This window comes from Zea mays, chromosome 7, assembly GCF_902167145.1.
Source record: "Zea mays cultivar B73 chromosome 7, Zm-B73-REFERENCE-NAM-5.0, whole genome shotgun sequence".
Lineage (NCBI taxonomy): Eukaryota > Viridiplantae > Streptophyta > Magnoliopsida > Poales > Poaceae > Zea > Zea mays.
In genome coordinates, this window is record NC_050102.1 from 125,790,384 (window position 1) to 125,800,927 (window position 10,544).

Consider the following 10,544-nt stretch of genomic DNA (forward strand, 5'->3'; position numbering starts at 1 on the left):
GCCTATTGAAGCTCTAGATTCTCCAAGTTGTGCTGGTCATGTGAGTTTTGATGGACCTTAGTTAAATACTGAGTCTATATTTAGTGGGTCTCGATGTGCCTTAGTTAAATGGGTCGTGCCAGGCTGGCCCATGGGCTTGACTTGAGGCCCAGACACGGCCCACATATTGGGCCGTGCCGGCTCAGGCCTACAATGAGGTTGGGCCGTGCCAGATCTGGGTCGTGACAAAAATTATGTGCTTTTCGGCTCAGACTTACAATTAAGTTGGACCATGCCAAATCTGAGTCGTGCCAAAAATTATGTGCTTTGGGCCGACAGGCACAGGACAAGACGGACGGCCACAAACTCCAGGCAGAAAGTCAGAAACCAAGAAACGCCCGGCCACGACGCAGGCCTCGTGGCCAAATCGTCAGCTCGTGTTCGATTGTTTGTTTCAGTTGCCCGCCTCACTTCACCGGCTCACCGTGCTTCACCTGCTATCTTCCATGGCGGCGGCTCACCTCTTCTGCTCCGCACCGGCCGCCTATCGCGCCGCGAACCCACGGCCCCTTGCTACCCGTGGCCGCGCCAACCCCGCCACGGGAACGTATCTGGTGCTCAAAGGGGTATGGTGCTCATGTGCACATTTCCCCCGGGCCACACCATCGAGAAGATTCTTCCCCTGCCGCGCGTCGCTCAGCCCCGATGGATCGCTGGCCATGCTCGGGGCTCCCAGTCCCAGGATGGCGCCACCGATGAGGAAGCCGTACATGCGGGAGCACTCTTGCCTCATCTTCCCGCCCCCGCGCGGTCGACGCCCGCTGGCGGTCATCAAGTTCCTCGGCGGCGCCTTCATCGGCGCCGTCCCCGAGGTCACCTACGGGTAACTTTGTTAGCGCGTGAGTTCCATTCCGTTCCGGCGGTCGGCTACAATGGGTTTCATTCGGTTCCGTTGGACCCGCACTGGTGACTGGTGCGCTTGGCTCATCGCGCGGTTGGTTGCTCACTTGCTCGCAGCTACCTGCTGGAGCTCCTGGCGCTGGAGGGCTTTGTGGTCGTGTGCGTACCATACAACGTCACCTTCGACCACGAGGCCGCCGCGCGGGAGGTATTCCAGAGTTTCCATGCCTGCTACGACGCGCTGCTCGCGTCGGGGCTCCCGGAGGCCGGCCTCAGCGCCCTGGACATCGCGGAGCTCCCGCTCTACTCTGTTGGCCACAGGTGATTTCATCGAGGGCTGTCGCACGCTACTTGTTCGATGATTTGACTCGGAGGAAGCCTCGAGCTCTGGTTTGTTGATGTGTTCATTTAATTGTTCTGTTGTCATGGTTTGCAGCAACGGGGCACTGCTTCAGCTGCTAGTGGGAAGCTACTTCTCAGAAAGGATACCAGAGGTCCGCTGATGTTTTGTTGATGAAAAATCTGTCTGCAAAGTTTCAGTTTGTTTTAATGTTTCAGTATAATGAATCAAAAAAGAAGCTTTGTATTATTTAAAATTTCATATAATCTCATATAATAATTCTGATCGCCAAGTGCTTTTGATCTTATTTCTATGTTGGGTTCTCGTTTTAGGCTAATGCCATTGTCTCATTCAACAATAGGCCGGCATCGGAGGCTGTGCCTTACTTTGAACAGGTATTTAGTCTGGGCTTCATTACCTTATGCTTAATGGGTGTGCATTTTTCTGTTTCACATTAATGTTTCCCTGCATAAGAGTAGCAAGTTGCAGATGCTGATTAGCAAGCGTAGAAATGAGTACACTTATATATGGAACAGGAGAGGAATTGATACTGAACTTCTAATTAACTTTTGACTAGACCAAAACTCGACCTAAAATTAGTTTGTTGGGATACAAGTTGTGGTTCAACTCTTCTTGCTAGTTAGTACTGTAGGCTAACTGAGTGCCAGTCTGTGGTTGTGTTTGTGTGAGTAGTGAACAGTTGAGTATCTAAAATTTGATGCCCTTCTTTTTCTCTCAAACGTGTAGGAGGACATCACATCATTGCATTAAGAAGAGAGAGAGAGAGGTCCAAACAAAAAACAACCAATAAAAACACATGGCACTCATCCAAACTACACAAACACTAACATCAAGTTTTCAAACGCGTTACAGTAACATTGTAATCAATCCAACAACAGAGCGCACCAAGCCCCTAACACCACCGAAAGTGCCCAGGCGCCCCTGCATCTCTCGATAGCTGAAATTTCTCCATTGAGCACACAATTGTTCCTGAAAAACCTCCTCAGAACTTTTGGAGTGGCTTCTGGTCTGGTGACAAATATAAGAGTTCCATTACCCCAGTTAGATGTGAGGCACATGAAATTGAGGTTGTCCAGCAGGTTCTACCTTGTGATGTGGTTCAGTTTCCTTGCAAATATTTGGGTATGTCGCTGTCCATCAGGAAGCTCTCCAAATTTGTCTTATTCTTTCTACTAGACAAAATTGCAGACTGTCTTCCGGGTTGGAAAGCTGCCCTCATCCACCCTGCAGGCAGGGCTACCTTGGTCAAATCAGTTCTTATGGCTATCCCCATCTATCACATCATATCTATCCAGTGCCCCAAGTGGGTGATCAAGGCAATCGATAAAATTAGGCGAGTTTTTTTGTGGAAAGGGAGAAAGGATATAAAAGGAGGCCACTGCTTGGTTGGATGGCAGAGAGTGTGTAGGCCCTATGATCTTGGGGGTCTTGGCATCTACAATATTGAAACATTGGGATGGGCAATTGGGTGTTAAACATGAGATGGTTGTGGTTGCAAAAGACTCAACCAGGTCGTCCTTGGGTAGGTCTTGGTATGCAGTTCATTCTAGTGCAACAGCCTTATTTGCAATCTCCATCCAATCTGTGGTGGGCAATGAAAAAATACTCTTTTTTGAGTTGATTTTTGGCTGCAAGGGAAAACTTTATCCGATTTGGCCCCGGATTTAGTTTCAGCAGTATCTTTTAGATCACGCAAGAAGAGGACTGTACAAGAAGCTTTAGTTAACCTCCAATGGTCAGCTGATATAAGGGATGATCTGACCCAACAAGGATTCTATGACTATTTCAGGTTGTGGGATATTCTGCAAGGGGTGCATCTCTCCCCTGAAGTAGATGATCAACATATTTGGACCCCCTCGGCTTCTGGTGTTTATTCTGCTAAATCTGCTTATGACAGATTGTTAGTGGGTGCTACCAGTTTTGATCCGACAAAACGTATATGGAAATGTTGGGCGCCTCCTAGGTGCAATTATTTTCCTCTGGTTGGCTTCTTTAAGCCGATGTTGGACAGCGGACCGTCTTGCAAGGCATGGTTTGGATCATCCGGAGTACTGCCCCCTATGTGACCAGGAAAAGGAAACAGTGCAACATCTCCTAGTGGCTTGTGTTGTTGCTTGACAAGTGTGTTTTTTCCATCCTGGGTTTGAGTGGCCTCCAACTCCTCACTCCTGGGATTGCTGATGAAGTATTCCAAGATTGGTGGAAAGCAGCTGAAGCAAGAGTTTGTAAGGAGAAGAAAAAAGGCTTTAACTCGCTGGTGGCGCTTTCTTCTTGGAGGATTTGGAAACATCGAAATGCTTGTGTCTTTGATGGGGTGCCCCCAAGTGTATCTAAAGTCATTCAGGACATTAAGGAGGAGGCCAGAATATGGTGCTTGGCGGGTGCTGCTGGCATGGTTCTTAGGCGATAAGGCAAGATAAGGCGTTGGACCACCGCCTAGACGCCTATCTTTTCCAATACAGACATCTATCAGTCCAGATTAAAGTGGCAGTGGCACCAATACTCAAGCCAACATCTAATCGATAAGAGGGCCACTATCAGCCAAAAAGGGAAAACAGAATAATACTTCTTTTCTAAGCATCCAACAAACAATTTGTGTTTAAAGCTGATTTTGGTCTAATTGTGCTTTCCTACTGGCCTTTGGAAGTTACACTGTCTTAATAGTATATTTGTTTTATGCAGATAGGGCCCCTTTTTAGGCAACTGATGCCTATGATGGAGGCCTCGCCTGTTTACTCGATGGCCAGAAATGCATCAGGTGATTGTTGGGTTACAACTTAGGTTCTCATGTTATCTGTCATTTATCTATTTAATAAATTTGTTTAGGCTTAAAGATCCATAACAAACTAATGCTTTATCACAAGCTTTCCTTTATGGATCCATTGAGAAAACAACCTGATCACCCTGTCTAGTGTTGATAGTTTGCTCTTAGTTATAGATCTTAGCTTTTGTAGTTCAGTGCTTCATGATATCATGCTGCTGCTGCCACACGTAAAAGTGTGCACTGTTGTCTGATGACATTTGTAAAATGAAAGAACGAATCAAGGGTATGAACTTTTGCTTGACATGCTTCATGTACTGTTTTAAAAAGATATGATTCCATGACTTTAGGATATGCATGGAAAGCTCTATTTGATTTAGCTGGAGGTCTTTTACGTGAGTATGATCAAGAAGCTACGGTATCTCTGAGCAAATTTATTGATCAGTTACCATCAGTAATGAACCAGGTATCGTATAAACTTATGCTCGTCTATTGGTATTTATTTTAGATAGAAAAGCCTGTCTATTTTTTTCATTCAACTATCTTCAGTACATCCATGCCCTGTGTTAGACTTCTAGTGATCTTCAGGTTTCAGTGCATCTGTCAGGGCCTAAGGAGACCCATAGAGGGGCTATGGTAGCAACAACCATGGGCCCTCCAAGGGAGATTAGATAAGGATAGTTAGAGATAAGATTAGAAGATTAGTTGAGATTATTTAAGAGATTAGTTGAGATTATCTAGGAAGGTTATCAGTTAGTTTGTTGAGAGTTTTTAGGAGATAAGGATCTCTAGCTAGATAGGGGCGGCCAACTGGCCTATTTATGTAATCAATGGATGAGAAATAAAGTAGGCAAGAATTAGAAGGGAGAAACCCTCCTCTTGCTCGGCCGTGGGCAGAGGCCCCCGGCCGACGTTCCTGCCCATTGATACCCCTCTCAAATCCGTCACCGATCTAGCGACCATAACATCTGGTGTCAGGGCCTAAGGAGGCCCATGGAGGGGCTATGGTAGCAACAACCATGGGCCCTCCAAGGGAGATTAGATAAGGATAGTTAGAGATAAGATTAGAAGATTAGTTGAGATTATTTAGGAGATTAGTTGAGATTATCTAGGAAGGTTATCAGTTAGTTTGTTGAGAGTTTTTAGGAGAGTTTTAAGGAGATAAGGATCTCTAGCTAGATAGGGGCGGCCAACTGGCTTATTTATGTAATCAATGGATGAGAAATAAAGTAGGCAAGAATTAGAAGGGAGAAACCCTCATCTTGCTCGGCCGTGGGCAGAGGCCCCCGGCCGACGTTCCTGCCCATTGATACCCTTCTCAAATCCCTCACCGATCTAGCGACCATAACAGCATCTGTGTCATGATGGTAGCTGTTTCCTGTACTATTTGCAGGTTTCAGAAGGTGTGTCTGAATTTAAACCAACACCACCTGAAAACCGTGAATTCTGCAAGAATTCCTACAGTGTACCCAATACATTATTGGTACTGACAAACTTGCATCTATCTGATACAATCCAACCTCTAGCTGCTCTGGTTTAGTGTTAATTTTTTTTGGTCTCGTAGGTCAAATTCACTGTAGATGCTATTGATGATACAGACATAGTTGAAGATGTCCTGAGACCCCGCGTTGATTCAATCGGTGGACAAATAAAGAAGGTCATACTGTCAGGAACACATCTAACTCCATGTATACAGGTAACTTGTCATACTTTTTATTCACACATTGTATGGAAACAATGGGTACTTAAATGAATTCTGAAACATATGTGAATATGTGATGTGCATGTGCATCACCTTGTTTCACTCACCACCAATAATAAGCCTCTAGTCTCTACTTGACAGCACTAGAATGGAAGTAAACAAGCTGATATTATTTTAGGGTTCCACCACCATTTAGCATGTTCGAAATCACTGTTTCACACTAAGGAGAATATAGTGCTCTTATCTTGTTTACCGATCAAGAAATTGTTCTTCGTATGTTTCAACTGTGTTGTCAGGCACTCAGCTTTGTTGTATTGCAGGATGTCAAATGGCAAGTTGGTTCAGAATACACTCCAGCAGATGCCATTGCACAAGGATTGAAATCATTGGCTCTTAGTGAAACAAGAGTCCTCTCAAGAACAATTGCTGATTGGTTTACATCCCTTTAAATTTTGAGTTATTCAATACATCTGTTGAAGTTTGGAGTTCTTCTTACAAAGGTATGTACTACTAATGCACGAGTTCATAATTGTTGATCCAATTTACAGTTACAAAATCCAAAGTTTTGTTAATTTGCTTGGTGAATACATCTGGGACAAACCAGTCGCATCACTCATCCAGTTGTCTTGGAAATTGCTTTTACCTACGTTAAACCTTGGAGAAATCTATGTGCAGTGACTTTTACAGTTTTGTTTACATCAAACTAACATCGACTTATTCACATACATCAGGAATGCCTTCATCAGGTCTCAACTTCCCATTTTGTTGAAGCAGTCCACTATTGTAATGAGATGTAAGGATACAATGTATTATGTATGGCACATAAGAGCAGTGCATTTTTGGGCTGTGCTGAGCTGGTCATGCTCACCCGCAGGCCCTAGCCGTACTACAAATATCTGATCAAGATTGGTGGTTTGGGGCCTTACTTGGATCGTAGTTGCAAGCTATAAAAAGCATCGAACCCAAAAGTCCAAGCAGCTCGATCCTGTTTGAGGTACGGTGCCAGCAAGGTTAAGTTGGCCAAATCTGTTGCACGCAGACAGCCCAATGGGGGTTTCTGCAGGCTGGCGAAAGTAAAGGCGTGCGATAGGAAATCTGGGAATGTTTTATATTGCCACATTGTAATTCCACGTTATAGGCGTATAGCTCAAATACATTTGGACGGTTTGGAGGTATTTCGTTGGTGTGCTGGCAGTTGTTTCTGTATCGTGCATGTCTGTTGCAAGAAGGCCTGGATGCTGCTGACCTGAGAACTGATTGATTTCGCTGACGCTTACAGTTCTTGCAAGGGCGTGCAAGTAGAACAACCCGTATGCTTCAGGAATTAGTATTACACGAGGTTAACAAATGTAATAGGCTTGGGACTTTCTTTCAACAGCATCACTGCAGTACGTAACCTCTGCAACAAATGGGACCACTAACCAAATCTCCAGGCAAATCAGGCTAGTTCAGGATATGATGGGAGCCTGGGATTGTTGGTACCCCCGGTGGCACGTCCTATGAAATATTCAGAATCCAACGCTTTCTTTTGCAAGGCGGTCACACTAGAATAGAACAAAAGGACTAAACTAAAACTACTACGTTTTGCGAGAACGATAGCATCTTATACTCTCTTCAGCGGACCCTGAAAAATAGCGGGCGCGACAATGTAGATAACACTTAGAGATGGCAATGGGGCGGGACCAGGATTAGCCATCGTCCCCGCCCCGTTTAGCTTAACGGGGATAAAATCATCTTCATCCCCGTTGGTCCTTGTTCCTCACAATGAATTCGGACATGAACTATATCAAATGCACATTCCTACTATGAACTGTCCGAAAGATAATTGAAAACTGTCTGGCACTCTGCACGGACCGTCCGGCCTCATGTGCAGATCGTCCGCCCTTTGAAGATCTCTCCAACCCAAAGGTGCCAAGTTCGGTAAAATGAATTATAGCATCCATACGGACCATCTTGAGGCACGTCTGGACTGTCCGCATCAGAATTTATCTGACGTCTGACAACACATTAAATGCGATTATAGTCGTTGATATAGCCATTATAACTGATCGTTGCAATCCAATCGTTGATCCTACAGGTGTGGACTGTCCGGACTCAGCTCGCGGACAGTCTGCAAGTGGCTAAGAAGAGGCAACAACTATGTGGTGGTTGAGGGCTATAAATACCACCTCAACCACCCCCTTCAGTGGCACCCCAAGCTTCCAACACTCACATTCATTGCAAAGAGCAAAACTTCACTCCATCCACACTCAAAGCATCAAAGTCCTCTCTAAGTTCCATAATTGTGTTTGAAGATCATTAGTGATTAGTGCTTTGGAGAGACTCAAGAGAGTGTGACATTGTGAGTTTCTTGTTGCTCTTTTGGCTTGATTTTCTTGATCGTGCTTTCTTCCTCCTCTTCTAATTCTCATTCTATTGTAAAGATAGCAAGAGACACCTAAGTGAGTTTGTAACATTCTCGTCGCGCGGCTTCGCCACTATATTACTCCACAGCTGCGCATCGCCATTTTGGTATTATGGAGCTCACAGCCACGCCAGATTGGGACTGTTAATCTCCCACGCTCTGTTAACGTCTGTTTTCTTGCTCTTGATGAAGGTTGTGTACCCCTTCGTACTAATCTACCCCTAGCCGGAGTACTCCCCTAGCCGCGCGAGAGAACAAGAAAACAGAGCGCGCCGCCGTCTGCCACCAGATGCCCGCGCTGCCGCCTGCCACCAGGTGCCCGCGCCGCCGTCTGCCACGCCTTCCTCGGACCTCCGCCTGCCACCTACAGCCCGCGCCGCCGTCTGCCACGCCTTCCTCGGAAGAGAGCTATCTCAAGCTTAGTGTTCCCTTCACGACCCGTCTGCATGGAGGTAGAAAACTGCGCCCACTCCCCGGATTCATCTCCCAGCGATGAAAGTGAGCCACCCCTTCCTTGCCTCCCCATGGTTTCTCTTGTGGAAAGAGTGGATCTACCTGTTAGGAGCTCGGATTTGTCGGATCCCCAAGATTTTCTGTTAGGGGATTAACATAGAATGGAGGTTTGATTCAAATATCCAGCGGTTTATTTTATGATGCACCTGCGCCGAGTACTTCATAGCTGTCTTAATTAGATGTTTTCAGGTTTTAGAAATTGATTGGGGGGCAATACAGATTGATGATAGATGGGAGGAAGAAGGAGAACAAGAAACTGCCTCTGAGTCAGTGATGTATGATCGGTTAGGATTGTTAGCTGAAGATGAACGTGAAACTACTGAAAGGCAAGATGCTTTTACCAGCAGACCATTTGGTGTCCGCCAAAGCGATGAATTTGATGATGAAACTGCTGCATTGCCCTGCACTGATTGCATACCACAAGAAAGGGTATTTGTTTGCAACAGATCTAATCCAATAATGAAGATTGGTAGTTTGTACAAGGATATGAAAGAATTCAGACTGGCTATCAGGCAGTATGAGATTAATAATGAGTTTGAGTTAGGGATTGAGTCAAGCTCACCTTTCAGATATCGAGCTTATTGCAAAGGAGGTGATTGTCCATGGAGAATCAATGCAAGGCTACAAAATGCCGGGCCTCCCACAGTCGTTGTGAGTAATGTTGTATCACACATTGTTTCTACTTTGGATCATGAATGAAATTAGGGAAAGTCACAATGAATTTTTTATTGTGTGCATGTTACAGTTATCGTGGATCAGCACACATGCACTTCTAGTGGTCGTTGAAAAACAACAACACCCACCAGCTCATGGGTTGCATCCCTAGCACTGCCATTCCTAACGAAGAAACCACATATGGGAGCTAAAGAATTGCAAAATACCTTGCAAGAGCAGCACAATTGCACAATTTCTTATGATACAGTGTGGAAAGGTAAAGAGAAGGCCCTTAGAGAGTTGTATGGAACATGGGAGGACAGCTTCAAATTACTATTTAGATGGAGAGAAGCTGTTTTGGAGGTTATGCCAGACTCAGTGATTGAGTTTGATCTAGTAGTTGAAGATGGAAAATTATATTTCAGCAGATTCTTTTGTGCTTTTGGCCCTTGTCTTCAAGGTTTTCGTGAAGGTTGCAGGCCCTACTTAAGTGTGGATTCCACAGCTCTAAATGGTCGTTGGAATGGTCACCTTCCCTCAGCTACAAGTGTTGATGGGCATAATTGGATGTTTCCAGTGGCTTTTGGTTTCTTCGAGTCAGAGACAAAAGATAGTTGGATTTGGTTCATGCAACAACTTCGTAAGGCCATAGGCGACCCTCCTGTTTTAGCCATTTGCTCTGATGCATACAAAGGACTGACATCAACAGTAAACGATGTATTTCCAAATGCTAAAAAAAGAGAATGCTTCCGCCACCTCATGCAAAACTACATTAAGCACTTCACTGGTTCCGAGCACATGTATCCCGCAGCTAGAGCATATAGGAACACCATTTTCGAGCACCACTTCAGTAATGCCAGGGATATACTAGGTGTGAAGCAATGGATTGATGAGTGACACCCTCTTTTATGGTACAGATGTGGTTTCAACACGGCTATAAAGTGTGACTACATAACCAACAACATTGCTGAGGTATTTAACAACTGGATTAAAGACTACAAAGACCTACCAGTTTGTGAACTTGCAGACAAAATCAGATGTTTGGTTTTGGATCTCTTTTTTAGAAGGAAAAGGATCGGGGACAAATTGGGTCGTACAATCCTTCCCATAGTCATCAATTTGTTGAAGGCTAGAACCAGGGGGTTGGGTCATTTATGTATACAAAAAGGTGACTACTATCATGCTGAGATCCATGATAACAACAACATTCATTGCAGACACGTTGTGAAGGCAGAATAGAGATATTGTTCATGTCTCGAATGGCAGCACA

General features: G+C 45.0%; 1 protein-coding gene across 3 annotated transcripts; it reads left to right on the forward strand.

The window, feature by feature from the left end:
• Positions 1-352: 352 nt before the first annotated feature.
• Positions 353-6,983, forward strand: LOC100275401 (uncharacterized). Of its 3 annotated transcripts, XM_023300478.2 has the most exons (11): positions 353-862; positions 997-1,200; positions 1,316-1,373; positions 1,552-1,614; positions 3,923-3,998; positions 4,352-4,467; positions 5,395-5,484; positions 5,566-5,697; positions 6,024-6,203; positions 6,435-6,496; positions 6,578-6,973. In XM_023300478.2, exons 1-9 carry the CDS (start codon positions 486-488, stop codon positions 6,150-6,152), a joined length of 1,245 nt encoding a protein of 414 aa, XP_023156246.1. In that variant the 5' UTR covers positions 353-485; the 3' UTR covers positions 6,153-6,203; positions 6,435-6,496; positions 6,578-6,973. The 3 variants fall into 3 exon arrangements, with proteins under 3 accessions (XP_023156246.1, XP_023156247.1, NP_001337082.1); NM_001350153.2 differs by having other exon boundaries at positions 392-862; positions 6,435-6,983; XM_023300479.2 differs by lacking the exon at positions 5,395-5,484 and having other exon boundaries at positions 6,435-6,973.
• Positions 6,984-10,544: the final 3,561 nt, after the last annotated feature.

Excerpts from the sequence above, each read along its gene's own strand:
- LOC100275401 (XM_023300478.2), top strand. The coding sequence starts at position 486 with ATGGCGGCGGCTCACCTCTTCTGCTCCGCACCGGCCGCCTATCGCGCC. Across the intron at positions 1,201-1,315 it reads CTCTACTCTGTTGGCCACAG|CAACGGGGCACTGCTTCAGC; the intron begins GTGATTTCATCG and ends CATGGTTTGCAG. Across the intron at positions 5,698-6,023 it reads ATCTAACTCCATGTATACAG|GATGTCAAATGGCAAGTTGG; the intron begins GTAACTTGTCAT and ends GTTGTATTGCAG.